We start from the raw sequence: 25529 nt of genomic DNA, 5'->3' as shown, positions 1-25529 counted from the left end.
GATTGATAGAATGTCCTCAGCACTCAGAGAAAAGGCATTAAGGGAAGTGAAAGTAAGGAGAGCATGTCTCACTGCTGAGGTTTTGCAGAGCCACAGGTCAGATGGGCAGCCAGCCAGCTGTAGAGAAGATGGGAAGCTGTACATGTGCATAGTCTTTTAGCAATTTAACAAGGCATTACACAGAGCTGCAGGTGGTAATGTATATTCCAGCTTAAAAAAGACTTTACAGTTTCTGATGCAATATTAATATATTTGCAAATGTATTAGATGTAAGAATTACAGACTGTAACTACCTCAGTATCTTTTGAGCATCTCTTAGTGTGGATACCAGTGGAAGAAATTAAATTTGATATCAAAACTGTGGTTGAAGAATGCCAGCAGTATCAGCAAGAACTAATGGAGTTGGCTGGGATCACTGCCATAGCTGTATAGGTGTAGAAACAGAACAGCAAAAGCTGTAGCTGATCATGATTACATTCTCATCTATCTGCTTGAAATGACCAAGGCAATAAATCTAAAATGAAATAAAATGAAATGAAATTGCATTTGACTCCTGGAGCACTGGGATAATTGCTGACCTCCTAAAGGCTATTACCTAGCTCCTAAAAAGTAAAAACCATGCAGGATAGACCCACACCTGAAAATGTCAATTTGAAGATTAGTGGGATTCATAAACCATCTCACAATACCTTTCCACACTTTCCAGATCTGTGCAGTCTCCTGAGGTGATTACTAAACAAAAGCATGCTATGAATGCAACTGCTGTAATTTGCTAGAGTCTTCTCCTGCATAAAGGAGCTGTACAGAATACCCCACGGTGCAGCACTGCAGTGTGTAAGTGCTGAGGCCATTCCATTGCACAAGGCAGGGCAGGGCTGTGAGGCACACACGGGGCACAGCCCCTCCAAGGAGGCTTGTACCTCACCAGCAGTGTGGGAGCAGTCCAGCTCACATACACTGAGTCATGTGTGCCAGTGAGATGTCAGTCCTTATCTCCTAAGGGCAGGAAAGGGTACGAGTACAAAGTGGCCATCAGTTATTAGAGAGGATTTTATAAAGCCAGAACTAGCACCCCCTCAGTAACCACAGGCTGCAGTGACCCTCCTTGCTCGGCATCTGGAAGGGATTGAGATGTACACCCCTGAGTTCTTACCAGGCTGCTGTCCACAGAATCAGGACAACTGAACAGTTGCTGCAGTCAGGATGCACCACCCTGCAAGTCCCACTACCAAACTGCATTTGGAGCCTGGACTCGTTCATACAAATGACCTGGCAACAAAAATCTCCTCCACTTCTCATCACTGCTACCACTGCAGCAAATTGCAGTTGGCCCTGCAGTGGTGTCATGGCTTGTTGGAGTGCTCTGCACCAGAAGGACTGCATATTTGGCAGCACACTTATGCTCATGAGTGTTCTCTGGAGGCAAGAAATGGCACAGCCTTCCCGAGGAGAAGCAGCAGTTCTCTCTGGTGTGGTGCCTGCCCCTGCCTTTGTAAGCTGCTCAGACTGAAGCTCTCCTAGGAGCTTTATCCATTGAAATACACAGCACCTCTAAAAAATATGGAGAAAAAGAGTCAGGCAGACAGATGACATGGATTATCTATAATAACATAAATTATGTCATCTGTGACCTTTAGAGCAGCACTGCTGTTGTAGACAGCATTAATGTAGAGAAGCTGCACTAAGTAGAAAATTTTGTTTCCCTCTCTGTCTTAATGGTCAAAATGGCCACAGATGATTTGTTTTTGAGCTGTAGATTGAATCACCATAAATACCTGGCGTAATTTTAACAAGTTGAATTATGTGAAGAAATAAAAATAATTTTTTTTTACAATTTAAATGAGGATGAGGTTTTTAAATATGGCAGATTTTTGAGTAGCAGTGCTCTGTAGGGCTTGCAGGATCACTCACATTTGAAGAGGTTATCCTGTGGTTGTTATCTGAACTGAGTGCAGAATGGCTGAAGACAAGACAGTTTATTCAAGCAGCACAAAAGATGTGTCCACTGTGTGCTCTGTGTCACTTTTCATGGGAACTGTGCAGCTCCAGGGATGAAGTCAGGTGTGCATGCCCAGGAAGGGTGGCTTGGCTGTGGGACGTGGTGCTGTTTCCCCCAGTCAGTGCACGGGGGCTCAGCCTCAGCCAGTGTAAATCCCTGCATGTTCAGCCACGTGGAGAAGCTCTGCAGGATCAGCACAGGAGTTCCTCTGCATTTATTGGGTTTCTTGTGCCATGTCACCCGTTTGACCTGCCAAATAGTCACAGTGAGTACACAGTGCGAAGTGATAGGTAAAGGTATGTATCTCCTTTGTTTATCTGCAAGGATGTACTACACATGCACAGTGAAAAAGGGAATGGTCTGTTCAAGCAATATGTGATTGTGGTTCTGCTTAATAGCAGAGGCCAAGCTGAATGCATATTCTCGTGAGCCGAACTGTGCATACAAATCAGTGAAGTCTTGCAGTACCAAGATTATCAGAACTCGTTTTAAAGCTATTACAGTAATTTAAAACAAGATAGTTTTTTAAAGTACAGTGATGGATGCCTGTAATCTGTATTTCTAATGACTTGCATGTTGGATTTTTAAAAATCAAATTCTTCCTCTGATTGACTTGAATGAAAATCTAATCAAATTAGCATTTTAGAATATATGACCATTGTAATGCCATATTCAGAATATAATGATACTTTAGATACTTTAGCTGTTATAAAGACAGATAAATATGCAAGAGAGGCACTGTGGGGGACTTGGACTTTAATGAGGACCCTTCTAGTTTTATACATTTGGTTTTTATATAGTGTCTGTTACTTTAGTACCTACATATTGGTGTCTCCTCACTACTTGATGGTGATATAAGAAGCATTTATATCAGTTTAGTGAAGCTCTCTTTTGTAATGTGTTATTTATATTTGATTCATAAGTTTGATGTAATATTAATTTTAAAGTGTTTAGCAATTACTTATTTCCTTTCAGATCTGTTTAAAGTTTTTAATAGCTTGAAATTAAAAAAATTATTATCACTTTACTGCGCCATTCCAATTTTTTCATCTAGCTATATTCCTTTTTTTTAATGTCATATATTATGTGTTGCTTTGTCACATTTTCAAAACTATTTAAAGGCCTTAATCAAACCAGAATACCCAAACTCTTCAGAGGAGATTATTCAGCATTGTCTCATCCTTCCTCTCACCAGCTGAAGTGGGAGGTTTGGCTATTGAGGGTAGAAGTACTTGCTATTAGTGCTAGAACTATTTGTATTATGATTCTTAGCATGAGATTTAGTGAGTTTAGGATATTGAGGTGATGATGAAAGGCATTGTGTTACTGAATATGAAGACTGAAAGGGAGCAGTAGGTTCCTTGGTCATAACTGCAAGAGTTGACTAGAGCTCTTTTGTCTGCACTGAATACTTTACATTTAAATTAGGATTGTGTGAAGTAGAGATGGAAGGATTGCATGTGTGAGAGATGAATGAGGGAAAGTATTGTAGTCTGTGCAGGAGGAGGATAAGTGTTGTAGTTCATCTGCCATAAGAGATGGATTACAATGAATCTGAAGTGGAAGAAGGCTTAGATAGGAATTATTAGCAATGATTTGCATTTAAGTAATCTATTAGTTCAATAATATATGTATAGTTATGCAGTGTGTAGTCTACCAGGGAAAAGTGGAGTTTATTTCTAGATATATTTAAATTATATGCTGTTTACAGTATAGACATTTGGTAATAAGTCTGGAGCTTCCATGCAAAAAAAAAAAATCAAAACAAAAAGACAGGATAAACAAAAATCAAAGCAAAAATCTGCAAAGGATCCAGCAGATGGGAAAAGTGTAGGCTCTTACCTCTTTTGGAAGGTTTGATTGCTAGCAGAAATACTTGACAGGCAAATTTGCAGCTGAAACACATACAGCAATGGTGGAAATGCACTTTCTTTGCACACAGGGGAAGCAGTAGTTATTTTATTGAATGTACTGAAAGCCTTGTAGAGTGGCTTTCTGAATCTCAATTTCTCCCAGAGTCTGGAAGAGGAGGTTGCCCTCTCTGGTCAGTCCCATTCCCCCGAGAGCATGAGTCTGGTGGGCAACACTGACTGGACTGGGAATGTTTTCTGTGGCCCTGGTGCACACATAGGCTGTTGGTAAGTACTGCAGGGCCTGGAGCTGTATTTCCACCAGGGGATGCTGGATTGGAAGTGGAAAAGCTAAGGTAGATGCAGATATTGCTCTTTTCATCTCCTCCTGGCCACAGGGATAAACTGGTGGGCTCTGTGGTGAAATGTTGAGTTGCTCAAGGAGCTCTTGAACAGATTCAGATGGGTCATTTAGGCACCTTAAATGCAGCTTCCTTGGCCCTCAGAGTTCTCCAACAGGGCTGTGCTGCTCCTGGTGCCTGACCCAGCTCATTTAGCACCAGTGGAATTGGCAAACTCAGCTTCATGCTCACCTTGCTGGGTCAGCAGTATCTGTGATTGAGTGGCCAGTTGGTAACCACTATAGCAGCAAGGATATCCATGCTTTCTCATAGTTGGAAGACAAGATTTATTCTTCCCTTTTAATAGTCTAGCTGGCATCTCTGAGGCTTCTTTCGGGCCTAGAAAACACACAGTTCTAGGACTGCTGGAGTCAATCCCATCAGTGCATGTAGCCCCAGAAGAGAATGGTTAAATCCAAACAAACATGATTTTAGCAATGGTCTTAACAGCTCAGTTACCAGCCAGTTTGGAGAAGGTGGGTAAAAGTATCTACCAATGGCATTTGCCATATGATAATGTGATTTAAAGCATTCATATAAGTGCATAAACAATGTATAGATATATGTATAAATGGTATATAGATACATGTGAAAATGTGAATACTGCACTGATTATTTTTACTTAGGTATCAGTAAAAGTAAAAAATCTTGCTTGAAAAAAGTTTTTTCCAACACTAAGGCTCAACTGGTATGGATTCCTGTTTCCTAAACACATTTGAATACAGTTATATTTGCTTGCCTGACAGATATTTGTTAATAGCCATTCTGCTGACATCTTCTTTATGCTGCTACTTAGCTGACAGAATTTCATCTGCATAAATGGGTGGAAAGTCCTTTCCTCACGTGTCCAACAAACTGGAGACAAAGTGCCTGCCAATGTTTTAATTTCTTTTCCATGTTCTGGTTAGAGAGTTAGAAGAATGCTTTCACTCCACAGTGTCATGAATATGGTAATCTATGGAAATCACAGAAAGCAGGTACTTAAGTTAAGCACATACTGTACTACAGGAATCCCTGATGAATTCAAGTCTCTATGTTTAGAGAAGATGTTGTTGTCTATTAAGTGACAGACTGCCAGATGTTCATGAAGTAGCACAGAAATGTGTATCAGTATCTTCTTTTCTTTACCCCAGAAGGTAACATTTTCTTTATCATCTATGTCATCCTGGCTTTTGATTGTAAATGTCTAAGCTTGCTTCAAATATTAACTCTTTTTTGTTTTATTGATGAATATTTCATTACTTCAGTACATTTGTAGAATGTAAGTTGTTGCTGCACTGTAGTAAGCCTATAATCCTCACATCTTTTCCCTCACTTGGTGTATATAAACCAAACATTTGAGTTAGAACATGAAGAATAATTCACTTCTAATTTGGAGATAGAAGGGAAAATTGTGGCAGTGTTAGAAAAATTACAAAAGGAGAAATAATTGTTATTTTAAATAATATTTTTATCTGCACACAAGCATGGCACTGTATATCTCATGGCGAGGTCACTGCAATGTGTTTTTCTAGAACACGCATTATTGTTCTGTTTAGACTCAGAGTTACTGAAGGGCTGGGGGTTAGCTCACCCACTTCAAATAATCATGGTTTAAAGAGCAGGCAGAATAGTTGAGTAACTAAATGCAATGGTGTATACACATGCTGTGGGCAGCAGAGGTTACAGAACAAGTATATGGGCAGTAATTGCAGATTACTGAGACAGGGCTGTTTACCAAGCAAATAAAAGTTCCAAAAGAAAAAAAATGAAAACAACTGAAAGGCAGAGTTCTTGTTTCTGAATAATTGTTGTGTTCTGCCCTTTGTTCTGATGGCATTCCCACATCATTAAAGGCACTGATGCCAGGAATGTATCAACTCTAAGAAACAGAGCCATGGGAACCCTTTAACACAAGGGACGAAGTTCTTATGGCTTCTTGCTAATGCAACCACAGCAGCTCCAGGGGCTGCAACAGCTGATGTTGGCCCAAGAAACTCTCTATCAGGTGGAAACTGATAAAGTATCCCATCCTCTGCATGCCACGATTCTGCCCATGTGCTGTGGGGAGGATCTTGCAGGATTCTCTGCTGGAGGTGTTGACATGAGCCCTAGTGCCAGCTCTGACCATGGCAGTGTATGGGACAGACACTGAGAAAAGCAACTACATAGAATTTAGCTTTGAATGCCTGAAAGAATAAGAATGTCTAGCAGGGTAATGATTTGCAGCTTCCCTTTCTCCATTGCCACACATAGTTTTCATTAGTTAAGCAGTTAACCCGTGGGGAAAGCTTGTGCAAAATATTCTCTCCATGTATCTATGAATATGAAAATGTGTGTTATGTGCCACCTTCAGAGGAATAGAATTCAGCTGTTGTTGTTATTGTTGGGGTTTTGGTTTGGTTGTTTGTTTTTTTTTTTATTTTCCCAGAAGAAACACAAGCTACCCTGACATTGTGCCAAGATTTTGTTGTTGTTACTGGTACTCCTTTTGTTACTGGGACCTTGTGTTTTCTTTCTCTCTGGAAATGTTGGAGTCATGTTTCATTGTATTCTCTGAGAGCAAGGAAGAAAGCAGACACTGTTTCAGGAAACTTTACAGTAATCTTTCTGTTGTTGTTATTGTTGTAAAGTTGCAAGAGGATGGAGGCAGACCATTTTTGGTTTATGATGACACTTAACTGTGCATGGTGAGCTGAACCTGGCTGGATGTTAAGTGCCCACCAAAGCTGCTCTATCACCCCCCTCCTCAACTGGACAGGGGACAGAAAATATAATAAAAGGTTCTGGGCCATGGCAATCAGGTTGGTTAATCATGATTTTCCCTTGATGAATCCATGCTGATTAGTCCTGATGACCTTCTTGTCTTCCCCTTGCCTAGAGATGGTGTCGAGGATCAGCCATTCCTTGCCTTTCCAGGGTTTGAGGTGAGGCTGACCAGCTGGTTGTTCCCTGTGTGCTCCTTGTCCTTTCTGAAGACTGATGTGACATTTGCTTTCTCCCAGTTCTCAGGCATCTCTCCTGGCTGCCATGACCTTTGAAAGATGATTGAGCAATGATCTCTGGCAGTTCCTCGGTACTTGTGGGTGCATCCCATCAGGGTCCATGGACTTGTGGATGTCAGATTTGACTAAATGGTCTCTAACCCAATCCTCTTTTACTGAGGAGAAGTCTTTCTTTGTCCAGACCTTCTTCCTGCTTTCCTGGGTCAAGGATTCCTGAGGGCTGGATTTGGAAGTGAAGACTGCAAAGAAGGTGTTCAGTATCTCAGCCTCCTCTGCAACCCCTTGCAAGGTTCCTTTTTCCATTCAGTAGCAGCCCCACGTTTTCCCTCACAGTCCTTTTGCTAGTGAGGTGTTCATGTTATCCCAGAGGCACTCCCACCATTCCTGATGGGCGCAGCGCTGGCCAGCAGCAGGTCCCTCTTGGAGCCAGCTGCCCTTGGCTCAGTCAGACACAGGAGAAGCCTCTCCCTGAACCCCTGTAGCCCACCACTACCAAAACCTGGCCATGCAAAGCCAGCTGAAATCTGTGTCTTCTAACAGTAGATGGCATCCAGCCCCTTAGGAGCAGACAGGTCCCAGATGAGCGACCCATGACTACCTCATGGAGACATACATGGATTTTCCCAGAGTAAGGATCAGATCAGTTTCCAAGTTAGAAATGAAGGCTGGGTCATCTGATGCCCATTGCACTGCCCTGTTCACCAGCCTGTTGTGCTGCTTAGGCTGCTTGCTGGTGTGCCCATGAAAACTGCAGCAATCTGAAGTGGAGGATTCTCTCTACTTTTAGCCATTAGGAAACAAGCACCTTCTTTAGTTCATAATATGCTCAATTACCTTTTGATTGATCTGTGAATAAATTATAATCAAAACAGACTTACTCACCTTAAAGCTCTCTGGCTTAAGGTTTCATTGTTGATTCATTAAGTTGTCAGTTCTCTATTGGCAGGGTAATGCCTTTTTATATCTGAATAGAGACAGGTTTAGTGGAAGATACTGTTATCTTTAAATGAGCAGGATTTAGGTTTTTTGGTAAGAATAAATTCATCAATGATGAATCCCTGGAGAAAGTACTGAAACAAAAATCACAATGTTGCTGAAGATTTATACAGTTCATCAGTTAAAAGGCAGCTTTTGGAAGCAGAGGCGGGGGGAGGATTTGGATTTTTGTTTTCTTTCTGTAAAATACTCCAGCAAAATATTTCAAGCTTAAAGTTTTTTGATAATGCAATTATAAAGAATGAAATAATTCCACTTAATGTATTTATTTAGACTCTATTCTTGATGTTAGAACACAGAAACACATTGAATTATGTCTATATAGAGACAGATGGATACAAATAATGCAGCTATAGACATCACTGATACAGATATATAAGTAGACAAGAATTATCTAATTACCCTGTTTGTTGCAATCTTCTAAGCACTTGCTATGCTCCACATATTCATATTAATTGTTTTTTCTAGGCAGATGTTGGTCTGACAAAGATACCAGTGTTTGGAGAGTTTAGTGACACTGGAATATCTGGAAATTTAAAAAATAAAATTACTGTATAAAGATTACAAAAACAAACAGAATTAAACACACCAAGCTCTGTGCTTGTGCTTTCATTGGGAATTTTGTTGTTAAATCCCCCATGTGCTTAGGAAGTTGTCCCCTACAATGATTAGAGGCAATTTAATTTTAAAATCTCTTCAGTATCCATCTCTTCGGCAGTTATTTCAACATTTTTCCACCTTTGCTATATCCAGTAACACACTTCATTAAAATATTTTTTGCCATTTCATATGGCCTTTGACTGCAAAATGTTTGAAACCACAGCTCTGAACAATAAGCAGTCTCTTCAACATTCCACATGTCTGAGCATTACTCATAAGGGGAACCATCAATAAGTCCTTCCTAAGCTCCTGAGGCTGCATTTTCATGTATTATTTATTGCTATAGAAAAGATTGCTGGTTTTCAGTGTTGATTAATGAAATTTGGCCTGGCTGCTTGTGAACTACTAGACCCCAAACACAAAATAACCAGGCCATTTGTATGGGCACACAGTCACCTTCTGTGAAGTCACTGGAAGCACATTGTGCATGGGCCCAAGCCTGGACCAAGACCTACATGTTTCCTTAATTATTTTAAATTCTATGTAGCCGAATTCTTGATTGAAAAACAGCAGTGCACAGCAAATATGAAGGTTGGAGGACAGTTTTGTAGATTAATAATAATTTATTTTTAAAATATGTGGATTATATGGTTTAATTTAACTGCATGCGTGTCATTACAAAACATCTGAATTATGGAAATGAAGGCATTGCACACTTCTCAAAATGCCCACTGTACGTTCTAGCTAGCAGCTATGTTAGATACAAAAATCTAAATACTTCCATCTCACAAGTATGATAATTAATTAACCTTTGTAATTCACTTTTCACCTATTCACAAAAATAGATTCTTTTTCCACACTTTTCTTTAGATCACCTATTTAATTTCAATATTCTTAGTGTTTCTGTCTGTACAAATTCAGAGATTTGGCGTATAGAAAAGTAAAGGATTTATTCTGCAAAGATTTGGCTGTTGTTCCCAAAGATGATCTTCAATCAGTCAAGCCATGAACAACTGTCTCCTCTCTCTACTACTTCAGTTAAAACCTCAGCAAAATTAGCTTTGCTACCTACTCTCAAAGTCAGCAATTCAATTCCTGGCCAGACAGGAAAGAATCCAAAAACGCTTTGTCATCAGGTCTCCTGCCCTCTCAAACCAAAGTTGTTGGCATCAGCACATAAATTATGGAGAGGAAATAGTTCCTCAGTGACACAGCTACTACTTATTCATAGCCAAAAATATATTTCTAATTGATTCAGCCTAGTAGACATACAAGAACACTTTTTATCAAAATTTGTAATTTTTAGAATTCTGCTAAAAGTTTTAGGTTTTTTAAAAGTCATATAGAGAATTGAGTTTATGTGTGTGTGCTTTAGAGCCTATTGATTAGATTGGAATCAGACAAATTCTTCTTTGTACTTATTTTGCTGTTTAAAATAATTCTGCTTTTGCTGCCTTATTTGACTTCAGTATGTAAGGCCACCACCTCACTGCTGTTTGCTGGAATTCTCAAAGCCTGCTTTTAAGATGCCCTGGAACATTTCATGTCCAGCAACTGCACAGAAGGGAAAGTTTGATGCCTGTAAGGAAGCCTTGAACATGACATGCAGGAGCAAAGATCCCATTGAACAGACAAAATAAGAGCTCTCTGCCAGCAGGCAAACTCAGGCTAGCTCTGCATTTGGAACCTGCAGCACCCCCATCCTGCCTTGCTGCTGCCCAGGCTGTGGCTGTGACCCAGAGCAGGGCTCAGTCCCAGCCTGCAGGAGGCTCCTCTGGGGAGCTCCTGGACAGGGTGAGCCTGGAGCTGACCTGCTGTTAAAAATGCGTTGAGACCACAAACCAAATCTTGGAAGCAGGGGAGCATTTCAAGGACATCACCCTCTGGCTGTGTGCTCAGAGTACCCAAAACCCAGCAGCCAAGGAGCTTCTGTTTGTCATAGCAAGGAGCCTGAGGTGCCAGGGTTGGGTATTGTGACTGACAGACATCATTGAGGAATTTTTCTCCAAAGGATTAGCAGAAGAGCAGGATAACCTCTTCTGGATTTACTTCATTTTAAAAAATAATAAATTTTAAATTTTTAAATAATCTGGGGTTTAAAATTCACATTGAAATTCCCTCTTAAAAAATTGATAAGCACAGCAGTACTGTATCTTGTTCGATATGCTCTTTGAGGTTGTATTATTAGCGTGAATTAATGCCAGCAGCTGCTCAGGCTATGTATCCCCTGTTACTACCTGCTGCTTTCTGCAGTACTGCTGTAGTTTCTGAACAGGCTTGAGTTAGGTGGATAAAATACTTCTGCAGAATAAGGAACTAGTTTCAGGGGAGGAAGGGCATGGTCTATTGCATCAAGCAAAAGTCCATTTTTCTACTATTTTTCACTCACCTAAATCTGTGATCGTGGCACACTACAGTTGTCCGTGTCTCTTCCAGGTAAGCAAAAGGATTTTTTTTGTTCAGGAAGATGAGCGTTTTTGGGAAATCTGATCCAGCTCTTTCCTGTTCTTGGGTGAGACATGAGTTTTGCAATTCAGTGAAATCTTCCTTTGGAGTTTGCTTAATTGGGTTCAAGGACTAAATGTTCCAGAAAAGATTGCAAGTGTTACATAGAGGAAAATTAGGAGATTATAATGTGTTTCAGTTCATTTGGTGTTTGTTAGCCTTACTTTGACAGGTTAAAACAGCCTTCTGTTATCACACTGCCAAATACATGTTTGTAGCCTTTAAAGTATGTATTGATTTATTCAGATATTGGTACAAATAATCTTAAATACTGGTGAAACTCTTCTAAGTAAACTGATAATTTTATGATACCTTTCCACATAGTATAAAATGAAACAGAAATAAAGTTAGCATTTGAATTATTTAACATGATAAATTTTTATATATAAGCAAGTATGCAATGGGGAAATGATAGACTGTTGGATGCTGACCTGCAATTCAGCTATTTTTCTGCTGTGAGATATTAATATTTTAATATTCAGTATATATTTCCAAGTCAGATCCCAATGTTCATATTTGATTTTTATTCACTTCTCACTCTGGTGCAGGCTTACTGATTTCAATTTCAGCTTCCTGAATAAGAAGCAAGTTGCAGTCAACATGGACTCAAGATCTCACCCTTGGGATCAGACTCATCTTTCTACTATACTCCCTTGCTAACCGTAATCATGTTTACTGATTTTTGTTTCAGAAACTGCCCAGTTTTGGGCCTTACCTGGAGCAACGCAAAAAGATAATAGCTGAGAACAAGATAAAACTGAAGGCACAGAACATGGCTGCTGAGCTTCCTGAGATAAAACACTTTGTTCCGAAGAAACCCATTCCAGCAATCAAGGTAACAAAAATACATGCATAAGAAGTGATAGGCAGTTGACATGCACAGTCATTTCTAGCAGTTTGAGTTGGTTATTACTGCTTTTAAGCTTGTTAGAGGGCATCAAAGACAACTCTTTATGCAGACCTTTCTAGCTTTTAACCAAAATCGATGGGAAATTATTTGTGATGTACGTGTGCAGGTATTTCCCTAATGTCATTTTTCAGAATGAAGATATTCAGGCAGTGGAACAGTAGTTGGAGATCAAGCAGGAGTGATGCCTTGAAGAACAAAGCAGAACTGTTTAGAATTTCTTTCAGCTTGAATGCTACAGTATGAGCTGTTTTGCATTATACCTTTTGATTGCATGCACTGTGCTAAATGCCTCCATCCCTCATGTAGGATCAATGGCAAAGGCTGGTGTTCAGTGCATATAAAAGCTGTGTCATAGGTTTAGAGATTGAACTTTTAAAGCTGGAGAATGTTTGTCTAAGTAGCTGATCCACCATCTACAATGAGTAAATGTCAAGGTAAAAATAAAACCTGTGACCCCTATCTACTGCATAATCCATACATTGAAGCTTTTCCCTTCCCTTAGGTAGTCAATAAATATCAATAAAATGAAACAGCATGAGCTAATTGTTCTAGATGTTCACTTTAGAGCTTACTTAAACATCAAGTCTGAATAGGAAAAATAATTGTTTTTAAAATCAGGATTCTCATTAAGATCATTTATAAAGCAGTACAAAAATTATGTCTGTTGACCTTGTTGACTTTCTTCTTCATATATGGGAGAATATCAGATATCTACATGAGCAGACGTGTAAGAATTCTTGAAAAAATAAGGCCAGGCATAAAATAAAACATGAGCTGTGGCTCAGAAAACCACATAATTCCCAAGAGAATATTGCAGTTTATTGATACATCCAGTATTCCAAGCTAACTGGTAGGATGGCAGAACCAGACAAGGAGAAATTTTGAATCGTCTTCCTGTTTAATTTAATTAGTTTACCACTTCTTTAGACTTCTCTCAGGTTTTTGGATTGCTTATTTTGGTTTATGTCACACTTTTGAAAACCCCTCCTGTTCTCTTGTGCTGAGATTCTCTTCTATATATATATATATACACAAAAAGTTCCAAAGAACAGCAACCTACTCTTTTTTCCTCACTATGATGAGCATTTTCAAAGCCTGCTTGACCTCAGAGGTTTCATGGTTCTGTTCTCCTTGCAGGGAGAGTATTGATGTAGGGAAAAAGAGAAAGAAGAAGCAACAGCCAATAACTGCATTTTCAATGAGATGGCTTGCTTCTGAAAACAGCAGAAAACCAAAAAACTGATAACTGTCCAAAAGCAAGTAAACTGAATGAAGGGAAAAGTTTAGCAAGAGGGAAAAAACAGACATGAAGACCAGGGGAAAAAAAAAACCACATTAAAAAATTGAGATCAATAATTTATTATGCCTAACTCCAAGTAGAAAAGCAAAAAAAGATCCAAGTAGTAGGAGATAGATTAAAAAGAAGAAAAGAGAGCCCATTGCAGGGAAATAGGAAAATGAATTCCCTCAAACACATTTGTTTACACAGATATTGAATACTTCGGAGTGGTGTCTGAGGAGCTTCTCAGCCAGAGAAATCAGGGTATCATCTTGCTCACCCTGAAGCTCTTACAAGAAGCCAGGCATTGCCACAGCTGACTCCTGGCAGTCTTTCAGTCTGGCCATCTCTTTCTAAGGGAATGTGCTCACCATAATGACAAAGGCAGCAGTGAGAGGTGTTGCATTGGGTTTGCATGGCCGGCTTTGACAGAGGTGGGGCGGCAGGGGTGGCCTCTGTGAGAAGCTGCTGGAAGCTCCCCAGGGCCTGACAGAGCCACTGGCAGGACAGACCCACCACTGGCCAAGGCCAAGCCCAGCAGCAGCAGTTGGCAGCACCTCTGGGATGATGTCTTTTAAAAGGGGGAAAAATCAGCAATTTCAGTCACAGGGAGGAATGAGAATATGGCCTCTTCAGGGATCTGCTTGATAGAGGACCATGAAATAAAGCCCTGGAGGCTGGAGAGGCCCAAGCAAGCTGGTAATATCCAAGGATCACCTCTTCCAAGCTCAGGAGTGATGCACCCCAACAAAGAGGAAGTCAGGGAAACATTCCCAGAGGCCTGCAGAGATGTACAGTAGCTCCTGGACAAACTCAGGCACAACAAAGAAGCCCTTAGAGAGTGACCAAAATGATCAAACAGCAGGAGTTCTTTCCTGTGTAGACAGAGAGACTTGTGGTTGTTCAGCCTGAAAAAGAGAAAGTTCTAGGGGCACTCTAGACCCCATTCCTGTACCTAAAGGAGAGATAGGTGCCCTTGAAAGAGCTATGACCTTTGTCTGGTTGTATTTTTGGGGTGTTGCTACAAATTTCCTGATGCCTCCCCAAAATTTCCTCATCCATCTAATTGGCTGTTGGGTTGGTGATATGTAAATTCCAACACTGATATAAATTCCACATGCTGTCAAATTGCCATTTATTTGTCAATTTAAAACTCCTCTGTGATTATCCAAAATCTAATTTATTTTTGGATGTCTTTTCCCATGGCTTTTCTCTTTTTTTCTCTATTTTTCAATATTAATTGAAACTGCATATTTTGATATTTGGCAGAGTTGTTTATTCTTTTCTCACTTGTCTGTAATATTAGAAATTGTGCTCCATGTGGCTATGTGCCCTGGATCTTTTCTTTTCAGTTGCAGTTTTGTACAGCTCCCACAGATGTATTTGCCTACCTCAGGTTGCCTCCTTATTGCTTTAATTTCTTTCCTTACATGATCCCATGTTTTTCTTCCTAATAATTTAGTTCTTTGTCCTTCAGGGCCCATACCACAATATTCAGTCACCATTTATCTGCTTATTTTATTTCCTCCTTTTTTTATTCTGGAAGCCTTGCTGTAGAGATTGTTTGGTAGTTCAAACATTCTGGCATAGCTCTCTTAGCTAGGGCATGACATGCTGTTCCACCTGCTGGAAAAATATCCACAGAGATCCTCAAGCTTAAATTCCTTTTGTTTGAACTTTTTTTCACCCTTGTTGGTACAGATACATTTGCATGGTGTTTTGCACATACATATATGCAGGTCTGTTTTTGCAGATGTGTAAGTACCCGTCTAAAGGCCAGCTCTGCAGGAGGCATTGGCCACATTTAGTCCAGTGCTGTGATAAATCTCTAAAAGCCTCTTGGGAGGTGAGGAATATTGAAGTAAGGACAGCTCTATTTTGCCATAACTATTTTGTACCATTTGGATCCTTCCTGGCATGTATCTGTGTGTTTTACCTTGTGCTTGCCTGCCTGGAAAAGACCATATTGTAATCTTCATCATAAGTGTGGAGATGTTGCGTATTTCAGGTGGAACTATGCATGTGTCTCCTATAATTTATGGGAGTCTAAGGCTGATTCTCCCAAGTATTTGCACAAACATGAATCACAGAAATAATCTCCCCTGCAATAGCCCATAACGGTCTCTCCTCTCCCTCTCCCTCTCCCCTCCCTCCCTTTCCTCTGCTCTGGTTGTATTTCTGCCTGGTGTTACTCTATCCTTAGTGCAGAATCTGGCACTTGGACTTGTTAAATTTCGTCCCATTAATCATTGCCCAGTGCTCCGGGGCACTCTGCTTCTGTTGGTAACCCTGGAATGGCTGCGTATTCCACATCGTGGCTGATTAATTGGAGCAACAGCACTACAGTAGTTATGGGGGCTGGTTTGTTTGCCTCTGATCAGGACAGTTCCATGAGCTGACAGTGGAGTCTCCCACCCTGTTTTCTCTTTCTTTAATCTGTTGGCAAGATCAGCAAAAGTTACTTACATTGATAAGCTGCTTGTCAAACTGCATTTTTTCACTGTGATAGTACCTGTTCATCAAGTTCTATAAAATACCTACAAGTTCCTTGGATTTTAATTTCGTTTAAATGAAAACTTGTATCAACTCTACAGTCTTCTGGTTCAAAGCTTTTCCTAAAACACACTCAAGCATATTAAACAACATCATAGCTAAACCAGAAAATTGAGACACTTTGTTCTGCTAATGCTTTACCTTTTCTGAACATTGATCACTGTATTCCAGCCCTTTTTTTTTTGCTCTGTTTAGCCACTTCATGGCTAGTTAATTTCAGAGCTCTCTTGTGTCACAGGCCTCTGTCAGACACCTTGTCAAATATTAAAATTACTGGGGTTTTGGTTTTTAAGAGGTTTGGGGTTTTTTAAATTAATTACTTCACAGTCTTCATAAAGAATTGTGATCAATACAAGAAGCATAATTTTCATTATAGAAACCACATTGAATTATGTCACAAAGGTTCATTTAAGTGGACAACACTCACAGGCAAGCAGTGTGATTTTTTGGGATTGTCCTGTGCACAGCCAATAATTGGACTCAATGATGTGGGTCCCTTCCAACTCAAGATATTGTGTGATATGGTATGATTCTATGATTTGAATTATTTTTAAGGACCACTTTAGCTAGTATTGCAGCTGTATTACTGACAACAAGGCTTAGAGGTCCCTAAAGCCCAGAGTACCTTTAATAGCATTTTAAGTATTAGCAAAGTGTCTGTAATCTTTCAAGAAAAGTACGTCTTATGTATTTTTTTAAGCTACTTTACTGTAAATTGACCTTGGTCATGTACCCTCAGATTCTGGTGACTTTTTATTTTTTAATCCATAGTTTTATTTCTAACGTTTCTTCTTTTCATCTCTCGCTCTCTGACCATGCCTCACCTTTATTGCCAAAAAAGACCAGGTGGAAGGCAGGAACCTCCCGAATGTGTGTTCCCTTTGACTTGCTGCATGGCATGCAGTACCTGCACTGTGTATGGCTTTCTAATCAGAGGCCTGTGATGTTCATCATCTCTAGAACACAGCATGGTCTTTTACAACAGCATCTGCATGAACATGGACACAGCAGGTCTACAAGGACCAGAGCTGAACCATGAATTGTATTTACAAATAGAGGTTCACTAATACGTGACTAATGAAAAGCTAATCATCATAAAATGGTTGATACATTAACATTAAAATGCACCTATTGCAGAATTGCAAAACTAATATCCTGCTGAACAGATCTTCTCCTTGTTTATACTCAAACCCACATCTGCTTAGCTTAGTGACAAAAAGAATTTTTTTTCTGTATTCATTAGTAACATAAAACTAATGGATTCTGCTCTGATTCTCTCCATAGCAACTGAATTCTCTGACAGTTCCAGTTGCAGGACTACATTCCTTTCCCAGTTTTTTCAGTTATGTTGAGAAGAGGAAGAGAGCACAGCAGTAATCAAAAAGAGTACTCTAGGTCCCTGCTGTCACAGAGGTGCAGATTTAACTTCCAGTTTTGGAGGGTTTTTTGGTAGTTTTGGTTTGGTTTTTTTGTTTGTTTGTTTTTAAATTGCTGCTGCTAATGCATAAGCCAGAAAGAACACAGCTTGACTTTCAGAACCTGGCTTCTGTTTGCAGGTCTGGCAGTTGGCAAAAAAAAAAAAAATTAATCTGTAAACAGTGCAAATTTGATCTGGAGGCCACTGAGATATACCAAGTATGGAATCCCATAGTGCCATTTTAGACAGTTGCTGTTTGGAGTGAAACTGCTTTAAACAGTGAAAGCTGATTATTTCTTGCTGCACTGTTTATTTTGTTCCAAGCATTAGTGATTTGAGAAAACAAGAAGCTCTGAGATGCTGTAAAAGAGTGCACCTGCAGAACATCTTTTAAGTACCATTGCTTTTTTAGCCAATAATGTCCTGAAACTTTGCAAATTAATAAATCTACAGTCTTTTCTTGAGAGAAAGAAGTGATTAAAAGACACAACACCAATGAGTGTAAATGAGTAGTAAATCATTGACACAGTCTTTTGAAATCACTTTCAGGCCTCTAAAGTGCCATCATGCTCCCTATTTGGGATTCTAAGTCCCCAAAAGTGTGTTTTTGTGAGCTGTGAGAAGTGAGGCTTGGTTTAAAATGCAGAAATCACCATGCCTTATGCATTGTTTTTGTTATTCCCTTTGTAAGTTTGTAGCTGGAAAAATCAATTTTGATCATGTTGTTTCAAGCAACCATTTCCTGAGCTATCTAATGCTACCCTAAACCTTGGACTGTCTCCCCCATCCCCTCCAGCTGTTTCCCTGGAAGTGCATTAACCACCTCACTCCTTTTCCGTTTAAAAAGCCTCTTCTAATTTCTAGCTTTGCATTTATTCATGGCTGGCTTACAATCGTGTGTTCTTGTGCCAACATTTTCATTTAACTTAAATAGCCCTTTTCCTCGCTGATGTGTATATATAGAGAGAGACATTATATTCCTGCTCTGCCATCAGCTTCCTAGGCTAAACATCTTGTAAGGTTCTTGTGGTCTTCTCTCATAAGCAAGACACTCCTTTCCACGGTTACTGGAGTAGTACATCTCTGCACCCACTTGAGCTCTGTGGGTTTTGTTAACATCCAAACAATATTTAAAGAATATAAATGTGAATCCAGAACCTCCCTGAGAAAATGACCTATGCTTTTTAAACATATGGTTTTTTAGACTGAAAAGCTCTTCACTATCAGGAATCTCCCCCTGTTGATACTTTTGCAACACAGGCAGGCAGTGGAAAGCTACTCAATTGTATCTTGTGCAGGTTTTACATAATTTCTTTACATTCTTGAGCACACAGCTCATACTTGCAGGCAATGTGGATTTGTGGCAGTGGAATGTTTGGGGGCTGTATACACACAGTAGAGGCTCAAGGATAGTTAGCATTGCTGGGGCCAGCAGATCACACAAAAACATGTGTATTTTGAAACCTGTAGCTGGTTCAAAATTCAAGGCTTGTCAACAGACAAGCCTACATGAGGGGTGAAACAAACTGGAGCTGAAGTCTACCACTGCAGTATTTCAGCTGACACAGAAGACTGCAGACACCTGAAAACTATTGTAAATCCAGTAAATCCATGAATGTTTCTGATTAAGAACTGGAAATGAAAAGATGAGGGTGTAAGGAGTTCCTAGGAGATCACATTTGATTTAGTTACCATAGTTCATCAGAGGAGTCACAGTAAAGGGCTTCGAGTTCAAGTCTGGTTCTACTAAAATGCATTAGCTGAAACACTTTCATAGTAGTTAATTGACCTTTTACAGCAGTTTAAACAAACAGATTTTACTTCAAATTTGCAGTGATTTTGGACCATGCACAAAATCAGCTTGCACAGCTCGAGTGATGAGTGTTAACTCATTAAGCTGTGATAACTTGCTCACAGTCATCTGTCCACGCTCATCATGCTGCCTTTAGCAATGTGCTATAGCTGTTTTATGCTGAAAGAGCATTAATGTTCTCTGCAGGTTGCTGAAAAGAACTGGAAGACTTTTAGTATTGAATGAATGCAACCAAGGTATTTCACATGGCAGCAACTGTGGAGTTTGGCAGAGAGAAAACATTTGAGTGTTTTTGGAACAAGGAAACAGTACAATTTGCCAGTCTTTCTTCCTGGGTATAGGATTTGGTTGAATTTTCTAGCTCAACAGTCACTAGGAGAAACTTCATAGATCCTAATATTGGATCAAGTGAACAAAGAAATTTGTCTCTTTGCATAAAGATACTATTGCACAAGTGCTGAAGACCAGGTAGACCTTATTGTTTCAAAGTAGTGCTGGGTTTTCAAGTTCTTAGCAGACTAGGAAGACGAGGTTGGACTCATTTCTGCATTTAATTTATGTAGCAGAGCTTTCCTTTTTGGTGTATGCTGTGCTGGCATACACCTTTTGCAGCACTGATGTGTAAGGTTGATGCAGCAAGTTCCTACTTGTGAAGTTAACAGATCTTGCAGGATTAGACCCAGAGCTTACTTCTGTGCAGTATTTGCAATAAATTGATGATCATGTCATTCATGCACCTTGGTAAAGAGAGAAGAGCTATTGTTGTTCTCTCTCAGTTTTGTCTTTCCTTGCTGTGAGTTCTTAAATCTGTGCTAGTGAGAAATGACCAAAAATGATCTGATTATAGCAGGTCACTCCTGTTTACATTCTATTTTGTTCCTTGAAGTTTCACCCAATCATGGCAAAACAGCAGCACATGCAAAATCGAGTACTAGATGTGTAACCTATTTGTAGAACATGTTTGTACACAATGTGTACTTCTAGTACTGTTCAAAATGTGCCTGTATGGAAAATGCTTTGTATTTTACAGGGGGTAGGAAGGTCAGCCATTTGGAAATTTATAAGAAAAATCCTACCCATCATCAAAATGCATGGCCAGATCTTCCTCGTTGAAGTACTAGAGAGCACTCCAGTGCAGCTGTAGAGACTGCCTAGGTATCTTCCAAGTGAGTCAATAACTTTTTTTTTCCCCCTAGGATGTAATTGGAAAAGCACTGCAGTATATTGGAACATATGGTGATCTGTGCAACACAGAGCAAGTTGTGGCTCTGATTGACGAGGAAATGTGTATCAACTGTGGCAAATGCTACATGACCTGTAATGATTCTGGCTACCAGGTAAGAGCACAGCTGTAATTAGCAGAAAGGCACGATGAGTTATCTTTCTGCTGCTGGGAAGAAAGAATTCACCTTCTGTTAATGAGCAGGTGGTAAAAACAGATGCCCAAAATGTTGAATTCAAAGCCCATCATGCTCCCAGGCTCTGGCTCACAAGTCCTGCCCGAGCAGGGCTGGTCCTGGGGGCTGCACAGACCACGTCACTGTCACAGGGCCCTGACTGCAACTGGGACTCTTTGTAAGGGGAAGAAATGAAGAAGCCCCGAGTTGAATGGCAGTAAATGTAGCTCTTGATGGTTTTCAGGTTCATGAGAGAGAAAGGGAAGAACACATCCCTTCCCACCAAGGGGCTGTGGGGAGACATGGGCTGGTCTTATTGCCAAACATTTTTTAAGAAACCCAGTTCTTGTTCCCTCAGAGTAACCAAACTAATTCAGGTTTCAGGCAGATGGGGTTTTGTTTTGATCTTGATTATCGAGTTACAAATCCTTTCTCCAGGATAACTGCCAGGGTTTTTTGAGCAGCAGGTTGAAGCTTGCAGAAATCATTGTGACCAGAAAATGGCCCAATTTTGAGCTGAGGCTCCTATTTGCAGCAAAGTAGTTCTGATTGCTCAATATGGTAGCAAGTTGTATGAAATATATCAGCATGCCTAGGTGCCATTTCATGCCATGTCCACTGGAGCTGATGGACTGGTCTGCAGTAAAAAAGACAGTACAGGAGGATTCATTTTCTTTAAGAAAATCAAAATATGGTCTAGCATAACTTTCATGGAATCCAATATGCAGCAAACAGTAATTTCTACGTGGGTGTTTCCATACATCTTAGTCTGAGAAGAGCTTGTCAAAAACAAATACTTTAATTGAACACCAAGTGTCCTCTGGACGCTGTGAGTTTTTGTTTATCTTGAATTCAGTCTAACCAATAATAGGTCTGATGACTTGAACTACATAAATTTACAGAAAGAAGTCTTCCATTGCAAATCAACTGCATTTGAAACAAGTATGTCAGAGCAAAGGTTTTTTCCACTGATACAAGAAAATTAATGGTGTTTTTTCCCAAAAATAGATTACTACAGTAGCCTTTTAACTGTCTGAATTTCTTCTTGACATTGCAATCTTCACCTTTCCCCTTACATCAGATTTATCAGGAGAATTATATTTTTCATATAGCCCTTAGAGAGCAAAAGATTGGATTTAGATTTAGTAAATTTTATTTTGTGCAACTGGAAATAAAAATCAGCACCAAAAGAACCAAAGTTTAAACCCCCAGAATGTTTTCTAAGCACAAAAGAAAAATTAAAGAAAAATGCTTTTTCCTTATTTAATTAAGGAAATTGAAAAGAAATTAATTTAACAGAATTGCAAAGGAATTCTTAATTGCAAATAAATCAACAACAACCCCCCTCACCTTCAAAACAGCATCTGCTTTATGCTTCCCTTTGTTTCAGAAATATCCATGCTGCTCTACGCAGCTGTCACCTTGTATGACTCCAGCAGAAAAGCTTTCCTTAATTTAAAGTCAGCACTGTAGTCCTGACTTGCTCTCCCTCTTTGAACTCCCTTTCAAGATGTGCATTGTTGTTAGGGAGAGAGAAAGAAAGGAGTCCTCCTTAAATACTCACAAGCCAGAGCTCTCTTTGTGCTCAAGCTAAAGTAAAACTCAGAGATCCAGAGCAGTTACTACAGACTTCATGCCCTTGCTGGTTGCTACAGCAACTTCTGTGCCTTCCTAGTACTGAAACCCCAAATGCCTCAAATCTGCCTTAGGAGCCAACCTGCAGCAGCACCAGTACATCCCATCACCCCCCTGCCTCCCCCAGTGCTGACAGTGGTCAGGGAGATTTGCTAAGGCACTGCTTGTTTGTCAGAGTTCAACTTTCAGGTCTCATTTTCCCTCCTAAACTCTTCAAAGTGGATATTCAGTGTTGCTGGTGCTTTTAAAAATTTTTTACTTTTCTAGTCTTGCTTCTTAGATATTGACATTTTGTGGTTTCATGAAGCTTTTGTTTTTGCTTTTAATTGCCATTTCCATTATAACCAGGAGCTTATATCATTGAGACAGCAACTGTTATTTCACATTCAAATACACTTATCACCCTAATTGGTAATGAGGATTCACTGCATGGCACATGAGAACTAAAGCAAACTCTGCCTGCCCCAAACTCTGATATTCCTTTCAAAGATTTGCAAAGAAAAGTAATCACACAAGGCACAATAAGATGTGTTTTTCTCTGCTGTTTATTAATTAGATTGTTTATGCTGTGCTGAGAATAAAAGTCAAAAGAATGCCTTGTGATGGGCATTGTGCTGAAGCTGTGCAGGTGTGGTCTGGTGTCTCCTCTAAACCAATAACCCCAGCACATTGCTACCTTAGGAAATACTTCCTTTACATCAAGGAGCAATAGCTGGGAGTTTAAATACCATGGAGCAAACTCCTCCTTTTGTAACCAGCCCCTGTGGCCCGTGAGCTTTTGCCGAGGTATAATTTGGCCCACCTGTCTAATTCCAGTGTCTGGGGAGGGGTTGTTTTGTTCCCTGCCAGTGGAGCAGTTGCTGTAGCTGCAGTGCAGAATCTCACCGAGATGTCTGCAAGCGTTGCAGCGCAGGAGATGCAGACCCTGGGATGGGAGCAGCTCTGACCTTTCCCGCGCGTGCCATCAATAATGTTTGTTCCTGCTTGCAGGCTATCCAGTTTGATCCCGAAACCCACCTGCCCACGGTGAGTGACAGCTGCACGGGCTGCACCCTGTGTCTCAGCGTGTGCCCTGTCATCGACTGCATCCGCATGGTTTCCAGGACAACCCCCTACGAGCCCCGGCGCGGGCTGCCCTTGGCCGTGAGCCCCGCGCGCTGAGCCAGGGCAGCCTCACCCTCCTTTGATGCCATTGATTGGCTTTCTAATTAGCCCTTGCAAATCTTCTCCTGTAGAAAATGTTATCCCGATAGATGGTACAGCAAAAACTGCTTTCCAATTACTATTTTTGCAACATTTAAGTTTTGAAATTACAGAAAGGTGATCGTGGCTGTCAGTTGTCCACTGTTTGAAGTGTAACTTTCTTGTTACAATTCATGCTGTGATTTCAAAACTTCTCTATAGTCTCTTTAATCTCTGTGTATTTTCTGGCTGGAAATATAATTAAGAAAGCATTTTTAATGAACTACAAATCAATGTACAAGCTAACTGTTTTCAAGGAGAGCATTTTGTAATTAAACATTACATTTGGTTTTAAAAGAGTTTCTTAGAAGATGTAATTAACTACATAGCATGCAAACAAAGCGATGTGGCTTCTATTTTTCTATAGACAGAAATGAAAGAGAGTTTAAAATAGGATTTAAGAACTGGATTAATCACTTTCAACTACTACAACATATGGTAGTGTATTTTTATAATCCTTTCTAATTCTTTTTCACACTGGTCACTTTATAGAATAAATTCGCTTTGCACTGACACATGCTGGACTCTTCAGATTTGTGTGTTGCATGGGTGGTTTGATCTTACTTTCCCTCCTCAGTGAACACTTATAACATCTCTGCAAACAGTTAAAATGGCTTATTAGGAAGTCCAGGTTGCATTTCAGGATTCTGAGAAGAAACAACATTTTTTGCTCCAAGCTCATCCTCTAAATAACTTTTTAATTGTGCCAATTAATGTTCCAGAATGTACACGTTTCAGGTCAGAGATCTGATTGCCTGCAAACGGACTACACACCCTGCAGGCTGTGTTTGCCAAACACAGACACACAGGGTAAACTGGCAAGGTGATTTCTCCCAGTGCTGTGTATAGTTCTAGCAGTTTCACAGCCAAAAATAACTACAGATTCATCTGTCTTACTAAACAGTATCTCAATTTTAATCCATTTTTCACTCACAGTAGGAACTTTCTAATATGAACATATTGCTGTCTGCTTTACTCCACTTAAGAATATAAAGCCTTCAGTTTCATAACAATAATAAATGATCTATCAGTTCAATTTCTTATACCATATATTGTGAGCAGCAAAAGCTTTGATTAAAAAGATACCCTGTTTTTTGTTTCTTGATTTATGAATTGAACGCTGAATTATAAATAAATGTTGAAACCAGCTTGGGTGTGTTTGTGATTTTTCTTTTTGCATTTACTAAACAGATCTTCTTTGTAGAGCCTTGTCAGTTGGTGTTTCATGATCTCTAAGATTCACTCCAGGAACCATTAATGAGTTAACCCACATGTACATTGTTCCATTGATTGCCTAGAGTGCAGAATATATCATGCTCTTTGCCCCTCTCTGGCACCTCTTTGTCTGCCTTTGACTTGCCTTCCTTTTGCCTTCTCTCCCCACACACACAATGTAAATTTGAACATTTTCAAGTGTCATTTCATTTCGTGGCCTTGCTCCACCAACACTGTTTTGCTGGTGCTCTGGACTTGCTGGCAGGCTCAAGTCCAGTGTCTCCACTAACAGTTTTCTCTTTGTAATTTTAATTTTCCTGTTTATCACTGTGGATTTTTCAGACTCAGATGAAACAGGAACAGACAGTCATGCTGCTTAGAAAATATTTGCTTGCAACTTTTTTAAAGCTCCTAGTCTTGCAGTAGTTTCTTATCTTACATGAGCTACTGTGGACTCACGGGAAGAACAAGTTGTTTTGTGAATGTTGGTGACAAAGTTTCGAGAGTCTCTGCATGTACTGCTTGTCCCTCTGCTGAGGAGCTGCCTACGAAGCAGCATGCCCTTGAGTGGGGCAGAAAAAGACATCAAAATCAGATGGTTTGAAAATAACATTTTATCTTCTCAGACAGCAGATGCAAGGAAAGGTAGCATCTTCTGTCTTCTCCCAGGCTGTTACCATGTACTTCTCATTCTCCGTCCTGCCTGCCACGAGCCCTGTGGCTGAGAGCTGCT

The 25529-nt window shown here is 40.0% G+C and overlaps 1 protein-coding gene across 2 annotated transcripts in view; it reads left to right on the top strand.

The window, feature by feature from the left end:
- The window catches only part of DPYD (dihydropyrimidine dehydrogenase), a 332821-nt gene extending 308093 nt beyond the window's left edge, over positions 1 to 24728 (top strand). For both annotated transcript variants that reach the window (XM_030953352.1, XM_030953353.1), the window contains 3 exons: positions 12027 to 12170; positions 20504 to 20644; positions 23330 to 24728. In XM_030953352.1, the coding sequence (XP_030809212.1) occupies positions 12027 to 12170; positions 20504 to 20644; positions 23330 to 23500 (456 nt within the window). In that variant the 3' untranslated portion in view covers positions 23501 to 24728. The remainder of the gene's footprint in view (positions 1 to 12026; positions 12171 to 20503; positions 20645 to 23329) is intronic.
- The last annotated feature ends 801 nt before the right edge of the window (positions 24729 to 25529 follow it).

This window comes from Camarhynchus parvulus, chromosome 8 (assembly GCF_901933205.1).
Source record: "Camarhynchus parvulus chromosome 8, STF_HiC, whole genome shotgun sequence".
NCBI lineage: Eukaryota > Metazoa > Chordata > Aves > Passeriformes > Thraupidae > Camarhynchus > Camarhynchus parvulus.
The sequence above is the reverse complement of the archived record's forward strand: the minus strand, read 5'-3'. Positions and strand labels throughout refer to the sequence as shown.